This window comes from Oncorhynchus kisutch, linkage group LG1 (genome assembly GCF_002021735.2).
Source record: "Oncorhynchus kisutch isolate 150728-3 linkage group LG1, Okis_V2, whole genome shotgun sequence".
Classification (NCBI taxonomy): domain Eukaryota; kingdom Metazoa; phylum Chordata; class Actinopteri; order Salmoniformes; family Salmonidae; genus Oncorhynchus; species Oncorhynchus kisutch.
The window spans coordinates 27,636,973-27,663,056 of record NC_034174.2 but is presented as its reverse complement, the minus strand read 5'-3'; the positions used below and the strand labels follow the sequence as shown (position 1 = coordinate 27,663,056).

General features: G+C 43.1%; 1 protein-coding gene across 2 annotated transcripts; it reads right to left on the bottom strand.

The window, feature by feature from the left end:
* Positions 1–947: 947 nt before the first annotated feature.
* On the bottom strand, positions 948–23,400 carry LOC109875587 (alkaline phosphatase-like). Of its 2 annotated transcripts, XM_031812137.1 has the most exons (12): positions 23,321–23,400; positions 12,670–12,798; positions 11,371–11,490; positions 10,438–10,553; positions 9,806–9,980; positions 8,298–8,473; positions 7,944–8,084; positions 7,690–7,759; positions 7,415–7,549; positions 7,046–7,237; positions 6,797–6,916; positions 950–6,676 (listed from the first exon to the last, which is right to left on the bottom strand). In XM_031812137.1, exons 2-12 carry the CDS (start codon positions 12,737–12,739, stop codon positions 6,411–6,413), a joined length of 1,581 nt encoding a protein of 526 aa, XP_031667997.1. In that variant the 5' UTR covers positions 12,740–12,798; positions 23,321–23,400; the 3' UTR covers positions 950–6,410. The 2 variants fall into 2 exon arrangements, with proteins under 2 accessions (XP_031668071.1, XP_031667997.1); XM_031812211.1 differs by lacking the exon at positions 23,321–23,400 and having other exon boundaries at positions 948–6,676; positions 12,670–12,742.
* Positions 23,401–26,084: the final 2,684 nt, after the last annotated feature.

Here is a 26,084-nt window from a genome sequence, read left to right as displayed (position 1 = left end):
ACTTCATACCCATCTTAGCTAAACCTCCATGTTCATGCTCCAGTCACCATGAGTCCCAAAGGACAGTATGTGGCTTGAGTCCATCCACATTCTACACAAACCTCATGCATTCAAGGTTGAGTATAGGTTTGTTTGAACATAACATTACAGCTATTCTTCATTGTTAGAGATTTTACATTTCTGTTGTCTATTTTCAAATCACTTCCAACTGCACTATTTTTCTTTTTTCTTTAAATAGTAAAAGTTTTCCTTCTGACATGGTATTTTAATAATTCCAATACAAACACATGTACAAATTAATGCGTGTAGAATTAAATATTTCTCTATGAAGTGACAGATTTGTTAAAATATACACTTAGTGTACAAAACATTAAAGACACCTTCCTAATATTGAGTTGTACCCCCCCCCCTCCCTTTTGCTCTCAGAACAGCCTCAATTCGTCAGGGCATGGACTCCGCAGGGTTGCTGGCCCATGTTCACTCCAATAATTCCCACAGTTGTGTCAAGTTGGCTGGATGTCCTTACGGTGGGGGACCATTGATACACACAGGAAACTGTCGAGCGTTGCAGTTCTTGACACAAACCGGTGCGCCTGGCACCTGCCTCCATACCCTGTTCAAAAGCACTTAAATCTTTTGTCTTCCCATTCACCTTCTAAATGGCATAGATACACAATCCATGTCTCAATTGTCTCAAGGCTTAAAAATCCTTATTTAGCCTGTCTCCTCCCCTTCACATGGACTGATTGAAGTGGATTTAACAAGTGACATCAATAAGAGGTCATATCTTTCACGTGGATTCACCTGGTCAGTTTATGAGCAGGTGTCCTTAATATTTTGTACATTCAGTGTATCTTCCATTCCAAATGGTTCCCATAATGCTTATTGAAAGTGCAACCAAAATCAGTTCCTGGAAAACTGACACATGATCTATAATTTACAGAACACACACCAAGAATGTAAACACAACATTTTCAGAAAAAACAACAGGACTTCCTTTATTGGGTAAGAGATTGGCTAGCTTATATTTTATGAAATTCTGACAGTGGGGGACTTTTCATTCAGTGCTTTCGGGAAGTATGTACAAAGGAGATGGAATACATACCATTTACATTTAAAAAATAACATTTTAAACCATACACTCAAAATAGCCTCTGATTTGCTCATTGTAATGTTTACACGATTGTTTAGGGAATCTGATGAAAGCTTATGATGTAGATTCTGTTTACTGTTTGCTTTCTGTTTAGGTCGTCGGAGTGGCTAAAATAATATATTCATATTCAAATCTAGAGGAATGTTAGGGGAGAGCGAGGTAAGTTGTCACACTGTTCATACCTCCAACACTAGAGGTGTTATCTCAAAAATCAAATAGCTACTTTGTGTGACTACATGTTCTATGGTCAACTTCCTGTTTGTATGTGGTCAAGGTCACTCTAATCTGAGGTGAGCACAATTTTCTTATTTCTCCCCTTCAAAAGTAAAGAATTGGCACTTTACATTTTATGCAATGAAACTTTGTTAGGTATTAATGTTCAAAATTATAATTTTGCACTGAGTAGAGGAGACAATAACGTGTCTTTTGATAGTTTAGCTGCAGTCCTAAGATTTAGCCAAAATTAGCACACATGTCAGTTTGGGGCAAATTGTCTCAATGACCTTGTGGCACGTCGACAACTTGCCCCAGTATACATCGACATATAGAACATGCTCTAAAAACATTGTGATATAGTGTAATCAGCTCTGATAATAGAATTAAATGTTACTGTAAATGGATTATTATATATATATATATATATACAGTTTAGAGCAGCAGACATGTCCCTAGAGTACACAAGACAGGCTCTGGCATGTGTGTGTGTGTGTGTGTGTGTGTGTGTGTGTGTGTGTGTGTGTGTGTGTGTGTGTGTGTGTGTGTGTGTGTGTGTGTGTGTGTGTGTGTGTGTGTGTGTGTGTGTGTGTGTGTGTGTGTGTGTGTGTGTGTACTAACACACTACATGCCTACTGTATATCCACACACACACACACACACACACACACACAGTGTCATGAATTTAGTGTCATGAATTTAGTGTGGTGTTATGAATTGCATTGTGGCAACAAGAATAGTAGACAGGGAGGTGGGTGTAATAAGCCTCTAATGAATATGCAATTGCAATGAGTAAATGTGATTTTGAAGGAAGGAAGGACGGAAGGAAGGAAGGAAGGAAGGAAGGAAGGAAGGAAGGAAGGAAGGAAGGAAGGAAGGAAGGAAGGAAGGAAGGAAGGAAGGAAGGAAGGAAGGAAGGAAGGAAGGAAGGAAGGAAAGAAAGAAAGATGGTTAGAAATGATAAAAGAAAGACAGAGGATGGCAGCCCACCACCTGGCATAATGTTAAAGGCAGTGAGGCAGGTGAAGTTGCAGAACAAATCAATCAGGAGTACAGCAAAGGATTTTGACATAAATTACCGTACCCTGACTCGGTATTGTCAAAAGGCTACCAGAGAAGAAGTTGAAAGTCAGACAGCCATGCCAACAACAGTGGTTGGCTATACAAAGCCACGACAGGTTTTTTCACCTGATTTGGAGATGCAGCTTGTTTAGTATAGTACTAGGTCAGATGACATTTATTTTGGTCTGTCGCCAAGTGAGGTCAGAAGACTTTCCTACCAGTTTGCTGTGACACACCAGCTGAAGTTCGCGCCAATGTGGGCAGAAAAAGAAAAGGCCAGCTTGGAGTAGTTTACAGGCTTCTTAAAGCGGCACCCAACACTGTTGCTGAGAAAGCCAGAGGCAACTAGCCTTGCCAGGGCAAGTAGCTTCAACAGAGAAAATGTTAATGCTTTCTTCGACAATGTAGCATAAGTGCTAGAGAGATATCAAGTTGGACCAGGAGACATATGCAATGTCGATGAAACTGGAGTGACCACTGAACATAAACCTGACAAAGTGGTGGGCAGATGTGGATTCAAACAAGTAGGGTCACTGACCTCCGCTGAAAGGGGAACCCTCGTCACACTGGCTTGTGCTGTCTCAGCCACAGGGAATAGTATACCTCCATATTTTATATTCCCCGTGTCAACTTTCATGATAATTTCCTGATCAACGGGCCACCTGGTAGGAAAGGAGGGACAAATCCCTCTGGGTGGATGAAAGATGTGCACTGTTGACTTCCTGAAACATTTGGTTGAGCATACGAATTGCTCAAAGGAGAAGCCCTGTTTACTCCTTTTGGACAAAACCACGAGTCTTATCTGTCTGTTGATGGACTCACTTATGCCAGAGTAAATGGCATAATTATGCTATCATTCCCACCCCATTGCTCTCATCGGCTTCAACCTTAGACAGTTCTGTCTACAGGCAGCTAAAGAGGCACATCAACACCTCTTGTGATGCCTGGATGAGGAACAATCCCGGGAAGACAATGTCAATTTATGACATTCCTGGGATTGTGGCAATCACCTATCCTCTGGCTACAACCCCCTTGAATATTCAGGCTGGCTTTAGGGTGGCTGGGGTACAACATTACAACCGAGTTTGCGCCATCCTACATTACAGATCGCCCCATTCAGAACCCAACCCTACCAGGTCCCAGCACCAACCCTGCCCTTCCAGGCACCAGCACCAACCCTGCCCTGCCAGGCCCCAGCAACATTCCTACCCTACCAGGCCCCAGCACCAACCCTGCCCTGCCAGACCCCAGCACCAACCCTGCCCTGCCAGGCCCAAGCAACATTCCAACCCTGTCAGGCCCCAGCACCAACCCTGCCCTGCCAGGCCCAAGCATCAACCTGGCCCCAGCACCAACCAGCCAGGCCCCAGCACCAACCCTGCCCTGCCAGACCCCAGCACCAACCCTGCCCTGCCAGGCCCAAGCAACATTCCAACCCTGTCAGGCCCCAGCACCAACCCTGCCCTGCCAGGCCCAAGCATCAACCTGGCCCCAGCACCAACCAGCCAGGCCCCAGCACCAACCCTGCCCTGCCAGGCCCCAGCAACATTCCTATCCTACCAGGCCCCAGCACCAACCCTGCCCTGCCAGACCCCAGCACCAACCCTGCCCTGCCAGGCCCAAGCAACATTCCAACCCTGTCAGGCCCCAGCACCAACCCTGCCCTGCCAGGCCCAAGCAACATTCCAACCCTACCAGGCCACAGCACCAACCCTGCCCTGCCAGGCCCAAGCACCAACCTAGCTCCAGCACCAACCAGCCAGGCCCCAGCACCAACCCTGCCCTGCCAGGCCCAAGCAACATTCCAACCCTGTCAGGCCCCAGCACCAACCCTGCCCTGCCAGGCCCAAGCACCATTCCAACCCTGTCAGGCCCCAGCACCAACCCTGCCCTGCCCTGCCAGGCCCAAGCAACATTCCAACCCTGTCAGGCCCCAGCACCAACCCTGCCCTGCCAGGCCCAAGCAACATTCCAGCCCTGGCAGGCCCCAACACCAACCCTGCCCTGCCAGGCCCAAGCAACATTCCAACCCTGTCAGGCCCCAACACCAACCCTGCCCTGCCAGGCCCAAGCAACATTCCAGCCCTGGCAGGCCCCAACACCAACCCTGCCCTGCCAGGCCCAAGCAACATTCCAACCCTGGCAGGCCCCAACACCAACCTGCCAGGCCCCAGCACTATTCCAACCCTACCAGGCCCCAGCACCAACCCTGCCCTGCCAGGCCCAAGCAACATTCCAACCCTGTCAGGCCCCAACACCAACCTGCCAGGCCCCAGCACTATTCCAGCCCTGCCTGGCCCCAGCACCAACCTGGCTCCAGCACCAACCAGCCAGGCCCCAGCATCATTCCATCCCTGCCTAGCACGAGCTCAGACACAGACCTGCCCAGTTCTTATGCTAGCACCAGCTCACCCTTGCCCAGCAATGCCATTGCTGACAGCAGACTACCAACTCCAGAGGACATCAGGCCATATTCAAAAGCTGACCACTGAAAACAAGCTTGTAAAGGAAGAAAACGGCGCAAAACAGCAATTCTAACTGACACACCAGTGAAGCAGGCAATAGAAATGTAAAAGAATAAGGCACAATCTAGCAAAAGGCTGTTTCCGAAGAAAGGGAAGCAAGGGGGGGGGGGTCAAAATGTGGATCTGCAAAGAACAAGAAGGCAAAAATCATAGAAGAATCATCATCAGATGAAGAGGAGTGATTCTGCCTCGTCTGTGTGGAGCCATTTCAAACAGCCTTCCAAAGGAGACGTGGGTGAACTGTGTGAGATGCAACAAATGGGCCCATGATGCTTGCACCTCAGGCCAGGCAATTTATGTGTGTCAGAACTGTGACTCCGAAGATGAGTCGGATTAGTCGGATACAGATGTACGTCGTATAGGCTGTTACAAAATTGTGCATTAGTGCATTAGTGTGTTTAAACACCACATCTGTTTTGTTAATTAAGACCTTAAACATTTAATTAAGCAAGTTATCTGCAGCATTACATTCCATTCCAATTACAACAATTACCGTGGATCTATGTACACGCCAGAGAACGTTCGATTTCAAGGTTCGAAGTAAAGTGGTCGTGCCACTTAATTACTGTGTGCTCTGCCAGTATTATTGTTTTGATTGAAAGGCATGATTTGCCAGATTCTCTAGGCATGATTGTTTTTATTTTGAGCTCTTTAATGAAATTGAATTTGGTTTTGAATTTGAAATTAAAATCAATTTTCACAATTAATTAGTTGTGTTCTTATTTGTTGATATTCCAATGTGACAATTTACCCTCTGATGGAGCAAACTGTCACAGGTTAACGGTCTACAACTCCGTACTGAAATAACACATGAAGATGTAATGAATACAACATATGTGCCCAAGACTTCCTTCTTTCATTTGGTATGACATTTATAAGATTGTGATGTATTGTGCCCAGTAAATGTTAGAGAGTGTGAAAAGTGTGACAACACACCTCGCTCTCCCCTGCATTAGGTTTCTAATTTTCAAAAGGAACTGGCTTCTTTGAAAAGTTGACTAATCCATAGTCATGGAATTGACAGACAACAAATATATAGGTGGGCAGCAACATTGCTTTGTCATTAATCCCGGGAGGGTATTTTTCCCATACAATGATTGATATAAATTCAGAGATATACCCTTCTCTTAAACCAACTGATATGACAGAATTCTTCACATAGTTTTGGTGTTAACTGAATAGTGATCAATACCAAAGTAAAATAACACAAACTATCCTATATCTTAAAGTAGAAATAAGGTGATATCCTCTTATTTTCCCTAACACTACATCTGACTGAACAACACCAACCCTCAGAACACTAACTTTAAATGCCCATTGTCATTATAGAATGAAAAAATATTTTTTAAATGGTAAGAAGAAAATACACATTGCAACTGTAAAACAATATGTGGGAGTATTACATGTATACTAAGAGGAGGGTTGGGGTAGTGCAGGAGGGGGGTTGGGGTGAAAGGTCAGCAGAGGAGGCGGATGAGTGTGAGGAGAGCTGTCAGGCTGGGCAGAGCAGCGCTGAGACTAGAGGCTCCACTGGATGACATGCAGTGGTCTCTGTTCTGGCCAATGCAGGCAGCATAAGCCATGACATGGGGAATGTAGTTCTGCTCGTGGACACCGTGCAGCAGGTGAGCCATAGGGCCCTTAGCAAACACAGCCACATCCTCTCCTCCATGAGTCTCCATACTCAGCGGCACTGCAGACTGGGCCTTGTAGTTATTTTCCCCTGAAGAGAGGGAAGGAAGGGAAGGGGTGGAGGTGGGGAAAGGGAAGGAGAAAGAGATCAGATGGATGATTTTCTGGCATGCCAGAGGCAATACTCCATTGATGATAAGATTTAATTTACCATAGCCAAGGGTGGAGATGTTCTCTCTCAGACCATTGACTACTTTAAACCCTGGTCCATTCCCATATAAGATGGCAGTGAAAGGCTTCTGGTCCACATCACTCAAAATGGAATTTAGTCCTGTAGACAGAGAGGAAACAATGAACCACCTCCATCACAAACCATTAATCACAACATCCAAGTGACTGATGACTGAGTGTAGCCACATACAATATACAATACATTGTTGCAAAATCATCCACTGCTCACCAAAAATGGTGTTCCCCCTTGGAGTGTAACCTCCAAAGTTGAACATGTGAGAGTGGTCAGCAGTGACGACAGTCATTGTGTCATATATGCTGGTCATGAGGCCGGCGTGGCCAATGGCCCGGTCCATCTCCACTGCCTCATGCAGGGCCTGCTTGGCTTTACCGTCGTGATGTCCGTGGTCGATGCGCCCCCCTACCAACGCACAGCTTGGTTAACCTCTCTCTCTCAAGCAGATGAGAAAATCTAGCATCAGGACTGGCAAAGCAGCCTAAGCTGTAAAACTTCACATTCAACATGATATACATTATTAAACTTGTGCAGCTGATACAGTATTTACTGGTGCCAGAGTAAATGTAACACAACAATCACCCTCCACCAGCAGGTAGAATCCGCTGGGGTTTTTCTTCAGGATCTTAATGGCCACCTCCACCATCTCTGTCAGTGAAGGATCTGTCTCATTGTTTCTCTCCAGGTCATAGGGAAGATCTCCAGGCTCAAACAGACCTGTGTTAACACAGGAAGCAGGGTTTAATATATTGCAAAATAGGTAGAGAAGATGATCAGTGGTTAACATGAATAGAAAAGATGAAACAGGCAGGTCATGAAATCAATAAAGAGCCAATATTTTTTTTTTAAGAACTCACCCAAAAGGTAATCCACACTATTAGGGTTTAGAGATAAAAGTTCCTTCTTGTTCCATACATAGTTGGCGTTCTGTTTATTTAATAGATAAAACAATACATCATATGGCATTGATCCAACCCTGTGACAACCTAAAACGATTCAAATGTTCTTGATAAGAAAAATTGAGAAAAGTGGAGGACAGACAAGAACAAGGAAGAAACAACAGGACATGGTAGAAGAGGAGTGAGAGAATAACTAAGACAGAGCAGCTGACCTTGTTTTTCATTCGGTTATTCCACTCCTCCACCAAGTTCCTTCTATCGATGCGGGTACCAAAGTGTTTCATCTCTCCAGGATACTCCACATCTGATTGGTTTTTGGGGAACATGTACTTCCTCCCTCCTCCCATAATCACCTAGACATCCACCACAGAGGTAAAAACATTTGACCTATCTCTATGGACATCCCCGGTAGGGTTAAATATTTTCCTTTTATTATTATCTGTGTGCCTTTACATTACAGGTGCAAGTTGGTCATTATTACTGTCTGAACAATAATGCTCTGTTTTTAACATGATTACTGGATATTTTCTGTAACATCAGGATCCATATTATATGATGTGACTCACATCGATGTTGGGAATGTTCTCAAAGAGCTGCCTGGCGATGTCCTTGCAGCCGGCCTGTACTGCCTCAGCGGGCATCTCACCATCGGAGTACCAGTCCCTGTCCACACAGTGGGCATAGGCCGCACTGGGGGTGGCATGGTTCACACGCGTTGTCGTGACTATTCCCACTGACTTGCCTGGGTAACAAACACACAAACCGTTTTTTAACCTGCTGCTTGGATTCTGTGCAATAGTCTGCCAGGTCTGAAGACAATCAATAGCTTCAAAGAATCTGCTAATTCTAGTTGAACAATTCTGTTGACACCCAGGGGACCATCGAGAGCATCCTGACCGGTTGCATCACAGCCTGGTATGGCAACTCCTCGGCATCTGACTGTAAGGCACTATAGTGTGTTGTGCGTAGGGCCCAGTACATCACTGGAGCCAAGCTTCCTGCAATCCAGGACCAATATAATAGGCGGTGTCAGAGGAAAGCCCAAAACATTGTCAGAGACTTCAGTCACCCAAGTCATAGACTGTTTCCTCTGCTACCGCACGGCAAACGGTACCAGAGCGCCAAGTCTAGGACCAAAAGGCTCATTAACAGCTTCTACCCCCAAGCCATAAGACTGCTGAACAATAAATCAAATGGCCACAGGACAATTACATTGACCCCCCCCCCCCATTTGTTTTGCACACCGCTGCTATTCACTGTTAATTATCTATGCATAGTCACTTCACCCTTACCTACATGTACAAATTCCCTCTAACCTGTACCCCCTTACATTGACTCGGTGCCGGTACCCCCTGTATATAGCCTCGTTATTGTTATGTTATTGTGTTACTTTTTATTATTTTTTACTTTAGTTTATTTGGTAAATATTTTCTTAACTCTTCTTGAACTGCACTGTTGGTTAAGGGCTTGTAAGTAAGCATTTCACAGTAAGGTCTACACTTGTTGTATTCGGTGCATGTGACAAATAAAGTTTGATTTGATTTGAATTCAATTTTCACTCATTTGAGAAATATGACAATTTATGTATTTTTTGTTTGTTGTTTAACCATCATGGTTAGAGTACTTACTATGTTAGACAGATAATTATGGTTGTACAAATATTTCCACTGAGGATGAGTGGGGCAGAAACTAATGAGTTAAAGCCTGTTCCTGATGTGAGTCATCAATTTCTATGTGTTACAGTATGTGAAGGGCTCAGGTCACAAGTTCACTGCCAAACAGGTCTGGTCGCTAAGGATTGGATCCCTGATCCTCTCTGACCCCTGACCTCTACTCCAGAAGTCGTGTTTTCATTCCTGCCATGTCTCTAAGTCATTGGGGCCTGCTAGGGAGTCTCTGCTTTTGAGAAAATACATCTGTAGCTATAAACTCCCCATTGAGATTCATGCATGCCTACGATTACAATGTTATCATGGTGTGTCTCTACTGCTTATCTCAGGTTGGCCAAATAAGGTTTAATAGATCTGGTGTGGAAAGGTACTGTGAAAAAACATGAGTTATAATGAGACAGTACCGGCTTCCTTGGCCCATCTGAGGATGGAGGTGACCTCGTTGCCCTGTGTGGAGTTGCACTGAGAGCGGACGGCAGCTGCACTCACACCCACCGTGCCCTCGTTGGCCTTCACCCCACAGAGGAATGCTGTGGCTGTACCCGCACTGTCTGCAACCTGGGCATTGGTGTTATACGTCTGCAGAGACAGGAAAGTAATGTGTGAATTCAGTCACCCAAGTCACCCAAGTCACCCAAGATTTGATTTGATTTGATTTGATTTTGAATTATATAGCATTGTAGTAGGAGATATTGTTCTGCATGCCGGGTTGGTGTTATCCGCACCTCCAAGCATCACCTTGAAACACTCAGATTGTGTAATTTCTTTTACATTCTTCATTCTTACACAATTATTGACACAGACTACTACATGATCAATCATGTGTGGAATGTGCTGCTCCCTTAACTATAAATACAGTTCTATGATGTGTGGCTTCTTGCCAAGTATGTAACATAATAACACATTATTATCGTATGACATAGACAGTATGTGACCAGATATATTGATCTTGATCTTGGTGAACCATTCATTACTTCCAGATCAATAATGCATGCTATTCTATAGCTTTTCTATTGGATAACAGACCAGGTCAGACCTTGGAAAGCGCAACAAAGGGGAAATTGTCCATCTCCAGCTGGGTCTCTTCTCCACTCTGTCTGCTCAGCTGCCCCTTCAGTATTCGTGCTGCCGTCACTGTGGGAATGCCCATTCCTACACAACAAAAACAAAGCAGTGCTCGGTCTGTTATGGTGTGATTCTATTTAAGGGATAGAAAGCCTTTCCATCTCATGCATTAACACCTTTTGGTTTTCTATCTGATTAACATTGCTCTGTGGTCACTTTTCACAGCAGCTGCTCCATCCACTGAACAGACAACTCTACATTTGGTGGTAAAGAACCCCGTCAAAAGAGCTTTTACTTGAGATCTGCCTTGAGTCACCAGAAATTTGTATTATAGAGATAACTATCTATTTTCCCTTTGTTTTATATGGGTATCAAAATGGATGCTTTTGTAGAGGATGTGAACTGACGTGAACTTCCACTTTATCCAGCATGATTGTTTTAAGCATGGTTGTCATACATGATAGAGTAAGATACATTGCATGCTGCTGCATGTAAAACATAGACAGTTAAGATCCTTTGTGGGGGACAGTTAATGGGTCACTACATAACATAATATTAAGCAGAAGCAAAGTTATCCATTGGCTGTGTAAGCATGTTTGTTTAATGCTCGATGGCTCCCATATTCAACATTAGATTTAGAAAGTCTGAAACATACTATTTACTTCTGACTGGATTACATCAGTCCTCCAGAATGTTTAGATGGAAACGACTGTGTTTGATGAGGAGGACATACTTATCATCAAAATACCTGTTTTCTTCAACCACTAGGAATGATATTCTGGAAATGTATAAAAACTATTACATCTGTATGCTGCACATAAGCTCATAGAGTTAAGACTTCACTTCATCATACAGTATGGCACATACTCATGGAATGAAAAAGGCCCCTGTAATCATGGCTTACCATCACCAAGGAAGAGGATGAGGTTCTTTGCAGTGTTTTGATTGAGCTTCTGAAGTGTGAGGGCATTCTTCAAAGTACTCTGAGCCCATGTGTTCCAGAACAGGGGATCTTTCTCTTGGTCTGCAACACGGAGGTAGACTTTTAGTTTTAAATGAGGAGGGAAAGAGGTCAGCAGAACTGATCTGTAACACCTGCGAAAGTACTGGGAAAAGTGGGACGGAATATGCCCCAATTAAATGGAATACACGTTGAGGTTTATCCAGGGAAGCATTTTTTGATGGACAAAAACTTTAATAACACAGAAAAGATGCGTTGTCCATTATTTCCAAAATATCACTTCCTGATTTATTAATTTTTCATAACCTAGTTATAACCTTCCTAATTAATGTTTTACTGCCAGACAATGTCAAGGATCCTTTGTGAGTAACTTATTTCTACACTGGTTTTAAGTCTCAGCATGACATATAATATGAACAACTATGGACGATAATATCAAGGGACCAACAGGATGACCATAAGCATATACATATGTACTGTATTGATAATGACATGTTCTGTAGGGTCTGCCACTGTCAACCATATGAAATTGAAGATCTCCAGCACGTAAGCTTCTTATTTCTGAAATCACGTTGCCTAATATAAACCAGCACATACATTAATGATGTTACGATAAGAAGGAACCTAATCTTAACTGTTTAGGGAGAAATATTACACATCTGGAATCCATTTTGTGAACCTCTCCTTATCTGTACATAATATTTCAGGAGCTAAATGATTCTGGTCATTTTGTAGAGAGAACAGAGAAAATGGAGGTACACTAGCCATCGTATTTTAAATGCAGTGTGCATTATGTTCAGTGGGGTCAATAGACTGACAGTTATAACCCTAACACGCCGTGTTATTCTAAACAGGATGCCATAAACAACAGATAAGTGGCACTTCCTTAAGAAGAGCAGTTGAAGACTTCTGCATGTGTCACATCTCCAATAAATCAAAGCCCAATTTAGTTTCTACCCTTCTTCCTGAAGTGTGCACTCATTCACTCCTCCTCAAGGACTATTGGAGCATTGGATTGGTTTCAGCATGTGCTAAAGGATCTTTCCACTACATTTCCTAAACCGGTCCCTTTCCTTTCAAATATATGAATGGGAGTGAACAAGTGCACACTTCAGCGAGAAGAGGGAACGAAATAGATCTGTGTTAGTATGTGTCCCCTCTAAGCTCTTCCTGGTGGATTTCAGTCAAACAGCTAGATGCTGTTTAAGAGACATTACATGTATTGACAGGTGTGTGTATTACCAGGAAACTGTGGCTTCCCCAGGCCTTCCCAGGCCAGGCAGGAGCAGATGAACAGGATTGTCACCTTCATGATGCTTTCTCTCTATCGCTGTAGTGTTATCACACACCACGTCCCAAACTAGAGGGAGTCTGTAAAATAAGGAGAAATCAGTGTATATGAAAGTTGACGATGAGTTTGATTTAAAGTGCAGCAAATGATGTGGAAAGTAGGTAGGTTTCAACTTAGACATTCACAGTGAACAGAAGTAGTGGTTTTGTTGTACTGTTGTCCTAACACGGCCCCATGGGCCCTGAGCAGCCAGCCTTCATCTATTATTACACCTCCCCCCTGTCCCTACACTCTCCCTCCAAAATTCCCACCCCTATCCCTCCCCTGTGCTGTGGTCAAGGTTGCTTTAGTGGAATTGTGGGCCAAATCACAGAGATATTTCACAGCCATAACAAGAGGTTTCAAAATTATTGTTGCACATGCTCTAAATAACCATTATGTGCTTCAAAGAAAATGGTATTTCACAAATTCTTGAAACTGTGCGCGAATGAGCCCTGTTACTTTATGCTATTAAAACAGACAACACAAGTCCTCCAACATTAGTATACAATATGCTGTAGTTGAGTTTAGGGCTGGGCTGGGCTAGATCCTAGATGACGTCTAGATCCTCATAGACGTCATCCTGACCAACTGGCCCTCCAAATACACCTCCGCTGTCTTCAACCAGGATCTCAGCGATCACTGCCTCATTGCCTGTATCCGCTACGGATCCGCCGTCAAACGACCACCCCTCATCACTGTCAAACGCTCCCTAAAACACTTCTGTGAGCAGGCCTTTCTAATCGACCTGGCCCGGGTATCCTGGAAGGACATTGATCTCATCTCGTCAGTTGAGGATGCCTGGTCATTCTTTAAAAGTAACTTCCTCACCATTTTAGATAAGCATGCTCCGTTCAAAAAATGCAGAACTAAGAACAGATATAGCCCTTGGTTCACTCCAGACCTGACTGCCCTCGACCAGCACAAAAACATCATGTGGCGGACTGCAATAGCATCGACTAGTCCCCACGATATGCAACTGTTCAGGGAAGTCAGGAACCAATACACGCAGTCAGTCAGGAAAGCTAAGGCCAGCTTCTTCAGGCAGAAATTTGCATCCTGTAGCTCCACCACTGATAAATCCATGATTATCGAAAACTTCAACAAGCATTTCTCAACGGCTGGCCATGCCTTCCTCCTGGCTACTCCAATCTCGGCCAACGGCTCCCCCCCCCCCCCCCCCCCCCGCAGCTACTCGCCCGAGCCTCTCCAGGTTCTCCTTTACCCAAATCTAGATAGCAGATGTTCTGAAAGAGCTGCAAAACCTGGACCCGTACAAATCAGCTGGGCTTGACAATCTGGACCCTCTATTTCTGAAACTATCCGCCGCCATTGTCGCAACCCCTATTACCAGTCTGTTCAACCTCTCTTTCATATCGTCTGAGATCCCCAAGGATTGGAAAGCTGCCGCCCACATCTCCCTCTTCAAAGGGGGAGACACCCTGGACCCAAACTGTTACAGACCTATATCCATCCTGCCCTGCCTATCTAAGGTCTTCGAAAGCCAAGTCAACAAACAGGTCACTGACCATCTCGAATCCCAACGTACCTTCTCCGCTGTGCAATCTGGTTTCCGAGCCGGTCACGGGTGCACCTCAGCCACGCTCAAGGTACTAAACGATATCATAACCGCCATCGATAAAAGACAGTACTGTGCAGCCGTCTTCATCGACCTTGCCAAGGCTTTCGACTCTGTCAATCACCATATTCTTATCGGCAGACTCAGTAGCCTCGGTTTTTCTGATGACTGCCTTGCCTGGTTCACCAACTACTTTGCAGACAGAGTTCAGTGTGTCAAATCGGAGGGCATGCTGTCCGGTCCTCTGGCAGTCTCTATGGGGGTGCCACAGGGTTCAATACTCGGGCCGACTCTTTTCTCTGTATATATCAATGATGTTGCTCTTGCTGCGGGCGATTCCCTGATCCACCTCTACGCAGACGACACCATTCTGTATCCTTCTGGCCCGTCCTTGGACACTGTGCTATCTAACCTCCAAACGAGCTTCAATGCCATACAACACTCCTTCCGTGGCCTCCAACTGCTCTTAAACGCTAGTAAAACCAAATGCATGCTTTTCAGCCGTTTGCTGCCTGCACCCGCACGCCCGACTAGCATCAACACCCTGGACGGTTCCGACCTTGAATATGTGTGCATCTATAAGAACCTAGGTGTCTGGCTAGACTGTAAACTCTCCTTCCAGACTCATATCAAACATCTCCAATCTAAAATCAAATCTAGAGTTGGCTTTCTATTCCGCAACAAAGCCTCCTTCACTCACACCGCCAAACTTACCCTAGTAAAACTGACTATCCTACCGATCCTCGACTTCGGCGATGTCATCTACAAAATAGCTTCCAACACTCTACTCAGCAAACTGGATGCAGTTTATCACAGTGCCATCCGTTTTGTTACTAAAGCACCTTATACCACCCACCACTGCGACCTGTATGCTCTAGTCGGCTGGCCAGATTTTATGGCAAGGATCCGGTGGAGTAGTGGATTCTAGCAGTGTTTGGGTGGAGTCCGGATGAACAACTGAGTAGGGCGGGAGGTGGGCCTGGCTCAGGGATAGCTTCGGTACTGGGTCACTCGGTGGCAGCTAGCTAGCTGTGAAGATCAGGAGTATTGGTCCAGGGTTTACGGCAGGAATCCGGCGTTGCAGCATCTGTGCAGAAGGTAAAAGCGGCTAGCAGTGGCTAACAATGACCGAATAGCTTGTAGCTAATTATCTGGTTATTTTCTGACGGCTAGGTGGTTCTGGCTATAAGTAGTTCCGTATCACATTGGGTGAGGCAGGTTACCGGAAGGTATAATTGATTTAAAATGGAAAAGAGATTGAAAATAAAATTGAAATATATACAAAAAAGGACAAAAAATACAAAGTACACGAGAGGACGAGCAAAACACGTCTGCACTGCTACGCCATCTTGGAACACAATGTGATCTCTCCCCCATTTCTGACAGCTAGTAAACACTTGACATACCTCCCAGTGGATTGGGACCGAACCACAGTAAACGGAGAGTGTCAGAAGGTGGCTGCTTATCAGCCATTGAGGCCCAAAGTCTACACTGTAACAAGGGTGTTTACAAATGGGTGGGGGGTAGATCGGCCTTGGGATGAGAGATGTGTACCTAACTTGAGCACAGGGATGTATTATCCGCAGGTACCAACTGTAGCAGAACACAGGAGGTCATTGGAGATGTTGGTGGCTAGGGACCAAGGGATCCACTGGGAAACAAGTAGGGTGTATCTGAAAGGCTCAGTCCTAGACCTATCATTAAACCATGAAGATAATAGGAGAGCAGGAGACGGATTCCGAGCAATAGCTATTCTCACAGCAGTCGCTGAGGGACAGTAACAGAAGGAGCAGTAGGAGTAGCGCATGAGGCTATATTGACAGCATGGAACTGGACTAAAGCGCAAATGAGGGGTATTGTGAGATATGCGTCAGAAGCAGTGTTAGTAATAGCAGGCGTTACTTTGGTGTAATTGTTGGGATATCATGTGCTGAGGGCATTGATGTTAAAACGAATACACGTTGTTGAGTTACCTCAACATGAGGTCAAATTGATTAAGGCTACCGCACGTAAATATCGGGTGGCTATGGAGGTAGATGATGGGGAGCAAAGTGAGAATGGCATGGCTTGGGAACACCTCTTGGATCCTGTAGTCTGGCGGGGAAGACTGGGTGAAAGCATGAGGAAGCTTTTTAGCGCTTCCATTTTTGTCAAACTCAGCAGAAAAGTATCCTGAAGGCATAGTCAGGCTAAGGGAGAGTGGGAATTGTCATGTTATCAAACTTTGAGTTGTCATTCATGTATAATTGGGAATATCTTAACACGGTATTAATGCTGTTATGTTTGTGTGTTTGTTGCTTTCCAAGTCTTGTGCTATTACTCTCTTAGGAACCAGAAGGGGAAAGTGGAGAAACTAAAAGCTGCTCCATCTGCAATAGAACGAGACAGCAGATTCAGCTGGAATAGCATTTTATTGTGTGATGATAGATGGAAATAAAATTGTGTGATCATAGTACAGAGGCCATAAGTTTCTGAATTTGTAAACCTTGCGGTGAATGTTTGTTCATTGTTTGTTCATTTGTTTGTTTAATTCATGTTTTATAATAATTAATTAATATTAAATGAATGATAGGAAGTGAACGAGACTGGGTTTTATGTCAGAAGTGAATGGTTCTCTGAAGAAAGACAGATGGCTTCGGGATGTGTTCAGAAGGTGGACGAGAGGAGAGCAACGTGTGAAACAGGGCCGACAGATGGACATCTGTGGATTAGATGAAGGAGGGGTTGAGGTCAGGAGGTGAGGACAGATTCTCTTAAGGGAGTAATAAGGGTTTGGTATCCTGTAACCATCTTTATTATCTTCCTGTGGCGGATTGTAGAGAAGGAGGAGTGTTTTCAGTAGGATGTGTATAACTGTGATGGTGAGAAATGTTTTGTTGTCTGAATACAGCTGTGTCGACCCTTTGGGAAGAAATAAACTTGGTTAAGCTTCTCTAATGTGTCCGTGAGTTATTTACTCTGAAAACTAAGAACCTAACAGTAGATAGTGTGGTCTAGAGTTTATCATGAGGTACTCTACCTCAGGTGAGCAATACCTGGAGACCTTAATATTAGACATTGAGCAACAGCTGTTATTGATAAAAAGACACACACCCCCACCCCTAATCTTACCAGACATACAGTTGAAGTCTGAAGTTTACATATATCTTAGCCAAATACATTTAGACTCCATTTTTCATAATTCCTGAAATTGAATTCTCGTTTAAAAAAAATCCCTGTCTTAGGTCAGTTAGGATCACCACTTTATTTTAAGAATGTGAAATGTCAGAATAATAGCAGAGAATTATTTATTTCAGCTTTTATTTCTTTCATCACATTCCCAATGGGTCACAAGTTTACATAGACTCAATTAGTATTTGGTAGAATTGCCTTTAAATTGTTTAACTTGGGTCAAACATTTCGGGTAAAGTTCCACAAGCTTCCCACAATAAGTTGGGTGAATTTTGGCCCATTCCTCCTAACAGAGCTGGTGTAACTGAGTCAGGTTTGTAGGCCTCCTTGCTCACACACACTTTTTCAGTTCTGCACACACATTTTCTATGGGATTGAAGTCAGGGCTTTGTGATGGCCACTCCAATACCTTGACTTTGTTGTCCTGGAGACATTTTGCCACAACTTTGGAAGTATGCTCGGGGTCATTGTCCATTTGGAAGACCCATTTTCGACCAAGCTTTAACTTCCTGACTGATGTCTTGAGATGTCACTTCAATATATCCACATAATTTTCCTCCCTCATGAAGCCATCTATTTTGTGAAGTGCACCAATCCCACAACATGATGCTTCCACCCTCGTGCTTCACAGTTGGGATGGAGTTCTTTGGCTTGCAAGCCTCCCCCTTTTTCCTCCAAACATAATGATGGTCATTATGGCCAAACAGTTCCATTTTTGTTTTATCAGGCCAGAGTACATTTCTCCAAAAAGTGCCATCTTTGTCCCCATGTGCAGTTGCAAACAGTAGTCTGGCTTTTTTATGGCAGTTTTGGAGCAGTGGCTTCTTCCTTGCTGAGTGGCCTTTATGGTCATGTCAATATAGGACTCGAGCGGTATGGCGGTTGCATGGTCCCATGGTGTTTATACTTGCGTACTACTGTTTGAACAGATGAACGTGGTACCTTCAGGCGTTTGGAAATTGTTCCCAGGGATGAACTAGACTTGTGGTGGTCTACAATTTGCTTTCTGGGGTCTTGGCTGATTTCTTTTGAATTCCCCATGATGTCAAGCAAAGAGGCACTGAGTTTGAAGGTAGGCCTTGAAATACATCCACAGGTACACCTCCAATATACTCAAATTATGACAAGTAGCCTATTCAGAAGCTTCTAAAGCCATGACATAATTTTCTCGAATTTTCCAAGATGTTTAAAGGCACAGTAAACGTATTGTATGTAAACTTCTGACCCACTGGAATTGTGGTACAGTGAATTATAAGTGAAATAATCTGTCTGAAAACAATTGTTGGAAAAATGACTTATGTCATGCACAAAGTAGATGTCCTAACCGACTTGCCAAAACTATAGATTGTTAATAAATCTTTTTGAGGATAGGGGGCAGTATTTTCACTTTGGATGAATTGCGTGCCCATAGTGAACTGCATCAAACGCTGTCCTAGATTGCTAATATATCCATATTATTATTACTGTTGGATAGAAAACACTCTGAAGTTTCTAAAAACTGTTTGAATTATGTTTGTGAGTATAACAGAACTCATAGGGCAGGCAATCTTCCAAACAAGGAGTGAAATTCTGAAAGTTGGGGCAACTTTGATGTCATCGCCCCCTCCTTTCCCAACAAGATATGGATCTGGAATCACTTCCTACGCCTTCCACTAGATGTCCTTATTCAGTAGAAAGTGTAATGGAGCATTTTCTGTGAACTTTGACCTAATGGGAGGGAAAATAGTCAGTGTCCCAACAGAATGCCATTTTGCTGTGGCGCATTTCTCTGTGGGTGCTACGGCTGTTCCATTCGGCCCCAGATGAAAACGTATGATCCGGTTGGAACGTTATTGGCTATATATGATAATAACATCCTGAAGATTGATTCAGTTTGACCAGTTTATTCGACCTGGAATATATCTTTTGGAAGTTATCGTGGAGTTATCCTGGACCAGCAGTCAGTTTTTGGGCACGTGAGCTGAAAGTTATAGCAAATGCAGCTACTTGGACACTAGTATTGGACATTATGGAACAAAACAACGATTTATTGTGGAACTAGGACTCCTTGCACTACATTCTGATGGAAGAATATCAAAGGTAAGGGAATATTTATGTTGTAATTTCATATTTCTGTTGACTCCAACGCGTCTGAGCGCCGTCTCAGATTATTGCAATGTTAGGCTTTTTCCATAACGTTTAAAAAACATCTGACACAGCGGTTGCATTAAGAACCAGTGTATCTTTACTTATATGTAGAACATGTATCTTTAGTCAAAGTTTATGATGAGTATTTCTGTTATCTGGCGTAGCTTTCTATAATTCCTGAACATGGCGTCAATGTAAACCGAGATTTGTGGATATATTATATTATATATTATCGAACAAAACATAAAAGTACTGTGTAACATGTCATATGACTGTCATCTGATGAAGATTTTCAAGAGGTTAGTGATTCATTTTATTTCTAATCCTGCTTTTGTGATTTTATCTTTGGCTGGAAAAAATGGCTGCGTTTTTTCTTTGGTTTGGTGGTGATCAAACATAAATATATGTTGTGTTTTTGCTGTAAAACATTTAAAAAATCTGACATGATGGGTAGATGAACAAGGTGTTTATCTTTTATTTGAGGTATTGGACTTGTTAATGTGTGAAAGTTAAATATTTCTAAATAATATTTTTGAATTCCCTGCGCCACCTTTTCAGCTGAACAGGGGGGGGGGGTGTTCCCTGAGGGGAACTCCTTGCCCCAACAGGTTTTAACAAGAAATTTGTGGAGTGGTCGAAAACGTGTTAATGACTCCAATCTAAGTGTATGTAAACTTTCAACTTCAACTGTATCTGTTCTGTCCTGCCGATGAACAGAAAACCCAGCCAACTGAATATTATTGTCGTTTAGCCACGACTCGGTGAAACATAAGATATTACAGTTTTTAATGTCCCGTTCGTAGTATAGTTTCGAGCTGAGTTTATTTCCCAGTGATTGCACGTTGGCCAACAGAGTGGATGGTAGAGGTGGGTTACCCACTCGCTGACTAATTCTCACAAGGCAACCCAATCTCCGCCACCTGTATTTCCGTCTTTTCTTCACGTGAATGACTGGGATTTGGGCCTGGTCTCGGGGAAGCCGGATATCCTTCGCGTCAGATTCATTAAAGAAAAAATCTTTGTCCAGTTCAAGGTGAGTAATCGCTGTTCTGATATCCAGAACCTCTTTTCAGTCATAGGCGATTGTGGTAGCAAAATTATGTACAAAATAAGTTACAAACAATGCGAGAAAAAAAAACACAAAATAGCATAGTTGGTTGGGAGCCCGTAAAACGGCAGCCATCCCCTCCAGCGCCATTATATTTTCAATCATGCATCCCAGGTTGAGGCTTGCTATCAACAGGAACATGTAGCACTCTGTGCCAGGAAGTCGTGATATAATTTTTTCCTTTACATTGCATTATACCATTTCAAGAGCTAATACTACATTCATATAAGAAGTGTATAAGCCCTATCTATGCACCATAATATGTTCTATTCCTGGAGTAACTCACTGTCAGAGAGACTGTGAAAAGAGGGTTAGGCAGGAGGACCGGAGCCAGTGGTAGGTCAAGGGTGAGGGCTCTCTCTTTCAAGCACACTCACTACCTCTATCCATCTCTCTCCAGGTGCTACAGAGACAGACTGGTCCAAGGGCTTTCAGAGCCTTCTGCCCAACTACCTGCGATCTCTCCAGGGCACAGAGATGTAAGCTCCACTCATAATAGTATACTTGATGCACTATGTAAACCTCATTAACTATGGCTGTCTGCTTGTGTGATGCTAGCATTTTATCTAGAGCCAATGGGTGGATTGGATTTACTGTACTCACTCATGCTCTCTCCTCCCTGTAAAAGTCTCCCAGACAAAACTATCATGTGTCCATCCACCTTTCTTCTAGGTGAGTCTACTAGGCAATGGAACTCTAGAGAAGGACATCAACAAACCTGCCTACCTGTCACCCCTAGCCGCAGACTTTCAATGGCCATATTTTGGGGATGACCAAATGCAATAGTTTTGTATAAACAACTTTATTTTTTTTGTAAGATTACAAAACTAACTTTTTCAAAGCTTGTGTATTATGTTGGTTTTCACATTTCTTAAATTTTTTACTTCTGTGATAACTTAAACATCCAGAAAATACACTTAGAGCTTATGATTTAAAATGTCTAAAATAAATGTCTCATGTCCAGAGTGAATGCATTTTTATTAATGTATATCGTACATGTGTCTCAAATCAAATATATATCCCAGACAAGATTAAAGAATGGGACAAAGTGAATATACTGTAAGTTGGGGCTTGGGTCCGTAGCAGTTTTTATGAATTTGAGTGGTTAAATACAACACATGTTGACAGAATGGCTGCGAGACAGAGAGACTGTTGCTGTACTCCCAGGTAAGGCCCTTGCTCCTGGAACCACTGAAGACCCCAGTATTCAGTCAGGAAGCTTGAGATGTGTGTCAGGATGCAGTGGCCTGATAGGGAGATGACACATTTTGTACCTTTCATCACCATAGCCATGTTCACTGCACATGTCGATGAACAATTTAATCATTTTATTAGTGTCATTGACTTGGAAATTCACATACAAATATTCAGTTCATAAGTATTGACTGTAAATACATCTAGGGTCCTGTGGTGAAAGACTGCCGTGCAAGGTATTGGGCAACAACTTTCTTCCCGGGCCCTTATTCACAAAGTGTTTTCAGAGTAGGAATAGTGATCTAGGATATAAATGGCAGTGATATAAAAGGCAAAACTGATCCGAAACTCCTTGCCTAAAAGGCAAAACTGATCCTAAACTCCTTGCCTAAAAGGCAAAACTGATCCTAAACTCCTTGCTTGATCTCTGTTTCTTCCCCATCACTAGGCAGGTTTCCATTGACCAAGATATATTCGACAAAAGCAATGTAGCAAAAAAGTGAAAGTGCAGCTTTTGTGATTGGACAGTGAAAATGATATGTGTGTTCTTGACCCCCAGTTCACACTAGCTATTTTGGCACCACGTTTCTAGGGCTAGCCCTGAAAATTCCATGCTAACCCTGCTCCGGAAGAGTGCCAGCTATCCCTGGGCAAAGGTTGTTGCTAGCCCACTTTAGAATGTGCAAGTGTGAACACTTGCTTAGCCTTGGGCTAAGGCAGTGTGAACGCACCTCTTTGAATGCCAACCTATAGCTATCTATAGTAGCCTAGGTTTGTCCTCCATCACTTTTCATGACTGGCTGCTGCCTGGCTGGTGCAGGCGGCAGCTGTTTGTGTTGTTGAGTTGCTGAGCAACTGAGTTGCTGTCCCGGTTTTAAAACCCAGATTCGACTGAAAATATGTTAATGTTGTCAGATGCTACAAAAAACACATCATTGGTTCTTAATGGTCAGAAATGAGCATGTGAGAGTGATAAATTATACATTAAATTACCTTTGCACCTACAAATTTAGTCAATCTGACATTTTTTAAATCCATTGGTCTCTTTATGGACGCTATAGTCTAGGATTAATCCGACATCTAGATTTTGAGCTAGGTAGGTGCAGAAAATACTTGGAAAATTAAATTGCTAAAGATTCTGTTTTCTGGTATGTGATCCTCGGTAATGGCCGGACAGCTCATGACAAGAGGTGGGGAGTGTGTTTTGTACCTCCAACCAAGTTTATTTGCAAATCAAGATTGGTGTCATATTGGCAAAAATACTGTATGATGATATGGAGATTTTAGTTTAATATTGAGCTTCAACCAATGCCATTAATACACCATTTAAATTGCCTAATATTACAGAGTCAATTAATGCAAACAGTTAAAGGAATAGACTTACTGCGGGTTCTTAAGCTTCTGTAGCAAAAACACGTCTGTCCGTTGATAAAGCACATTCACGTTTTCATGTGTCTGTTCCTGATGCTCTTCACAATCCTTTTATAAGCATATGCACTAGCTCTGTCTGGGCGGTCGGTATCCCAACACAATGGCGAGAAACCACCCTATAAGTAATTGCTCTGCATGTTAAGAGTGTAAAGAAATACCTAGTTAACAATGCAAGTTCCTTAATCCTTAAATTCCTTAATACTTGAGAAAATAGTGTATTCATTATATGAACAAATATAATTGAATTTTAGCTAAACCACCCCTCACCCTAGAATTATTGCTTTAGATGAATTATCCATCTCCATTAGGAACAGTTTATTTATTTATTTATATCCATGAAAATTGCATACACCAAAACAGGTAGCAGTTGTAACCTAAGTAGGGCCAATATAACTTTGTGTACCTGGCTGTACCTACATGTAGCCTAGGAAATCATGTACTGTAAATACATAGACCTAGTGTTTTGGATACTTAGTAAAGTGGGACCCTTTTCTTCTCAGGATAACTTTTTGAACATTAATTGCACCACAAAGTGTGGAACTTTCTAAGAAAAGGTCGTCAGAATGTCATATTAATGTCATATTAAGATATAAGACCCTCAAACTCTATTGGTTAGAATGATAGAGAACTGGCCCTTCTCATTCTGCTATTGGAAGGAAATGTTATTTCAAGGCTCATTTTGGAAACTCAATATTTACAGTGATACTTTCGTATTGTATGGATGGATGGGTTAGCTGACAACGTCGCAAAAATGATGTGTGAGCTTCCATGGAGCAGAAGTCAGCGTGTTGTTGTGATTATGGATGGCGAGATTACTAGCAGAAATTCTAAGAAACTGCCATGTGAGGGAGCGTAAGTAGCTCGTTTCATCTTGTTCTTGATACCATGTCTTGTTTTCAGGTATTTTGACTGATTTCATGTAAATGATAAAACTTGCTAGCTAGCTAACCAACAACTGTAACAACTTATTTGAGAGACAAGTGCTCATTGTGCAAATGTGTTTGTTTTCAATAAACATTGGAGAAGAAATATAGCTTGCATGTTGTCAACAATCTAAGCAAACCCTGTCTGTTTTGCCCCATAGTTGTGCACAAGTCGGTTTTGTTGCAACCAACCCGTCTATGGTCGCACTATATGACTGAAAAATCAAGTTAATGTCACTCATTTGTTGTGTCCGGCACACCAACAGCTGTCCCAGAAGGTACATGAGAGGACTTCATAAACAGATTGAGCTAAAATAATGGTGGTAAAAAGCTGTTCTGTATAAAACGTATCTTAGCCTGTGTTTTATTAACTTAATTTGTTGGCTGCTGTTGCTGTAAAGAAGTCATCTACATTTGGACCATTGGACCATCTCTGTGCGGAATAAATGAATGGTGCGCAATTGTGATTTTCAGTAACGTTTGTGACCATGACATGAGGTAGTGTGTTTGGCATAATTACTCAGATAACCTGTTTTTGCATTACCAAAACTAGTAATTCCCTGCACTTTACTCTAGCCTAGGCCTCCTTTTTGCCTTATTAATATGATCATGTGGGCAGATAAAGCCAACTACTATACCAAATATGGCTTGAACACACTCTTTCATTGTAGAAAAACAATTATAGGCTAATGTTAAATCCATAGTTGGTTTGTTACTAGCCGACTAAACTCAATTCCACTTGTCACCATCCTTGCTTATATAGTGGTTATTCATTACCTAGGGTCGAGGGATGAGAGTTTCTTGGCAGTAAACACAAGCCTACATACAGCAGCAGACACGGGTGATCTAATGTTATCTAGCTGAGTTGTAATGTCGAGGTGTAAACAAGCTTCCTTATGCCACCTCTTGGGCAACTGCGCTTGTCTTCTTCTTCTATGGTATAATGGCAGTTCGACAAACAAACCTTTAAGGTGAATGCTGCCATCTACTGTGCTCTGTATCTGTGTCATGATGGCATCTGCGAGAGCATGGGCAGCGCTATCTTGAAATTGTCAATTTTCTTCATCACAAGTTAAATTAATTGGCTGAACCCTCCTGATGACCCGGCTGTCACGACTCCAAGAGTCACCAGGTCATTCCAACCGGACATCAGGAGGGATCAGCTAAGGAAGTTGGAAGCCCTGCCCAGTTGACTAAATAAAAATGGTGAAAGTCCTCAATGGCGCTGCCCTTTTGGTCACTATAGGACACAATACAACTCCATGGCCAGGATGTAGGTTTGGTTAGGTTTACTCTCTTGTTCATATTTACACCAACCCAACCCTGGCCACCAGCTCTGCACCCCCCGCAGCTACTTGCCCAAGCCTCCCCAGCTTCTCCTTCACCCAAATTCAGATAGCAGATGTTCTGAAAGAGCTGCAAAATCTGGACGCGTACAAATCAGCTGGGCTAGACAATCTGGACCCTCACTTTCTAAAATTATCCACCGCCATTGTTGCAACCCCTATTACCAGTCTGTTCAACCTCTCTTTCATATCGTCTGAGATTCCTAAAGATTGGAAAGCTGCCGCAGTCATCTCCCTCTTCAAAGGGGGTGACACTCTAGACCCAAACTGTTACAGACCTATATCCATCCTGCCCTGCCTTTCTAAAGTCTTCGAAAGCCAAGTTAACAAACAGATCACTGACCATTTCGAATCCCACCGTACCTTCTCCAATGTGCACTCCGGTTTCCGAGCTGGTCACGGGTGCACCTCAGCCACGCTCAAGGTACTAAACGATATCATAACCGCC

Excerpts from the sequence above, each read along its gene's own strand:
- LOC109875587 (XM_031812137.1), bottom strand. The coding sequence starts at position 12,739 with ATGAAGGTGACAATCCTGTTCATCTGCTCCTGCCTGGCCTGGGAAGGC. Across the intron at positions 8,085-8,297 it reads AGAACATTCCCAACATCGAT|GTGATTATGGGAGGAGGGAG; the intron begins GTGAGTCACATC and ends GTGGATGTCTAG. Across the intron at positions 7,550-7,689 it reads TAGTGTGGATTACCTTTTGG|GTCTGTTTGAGCCTGGAGAT; the intron begins GTGAGTTCTTAA and ends GTGTTAACACAG.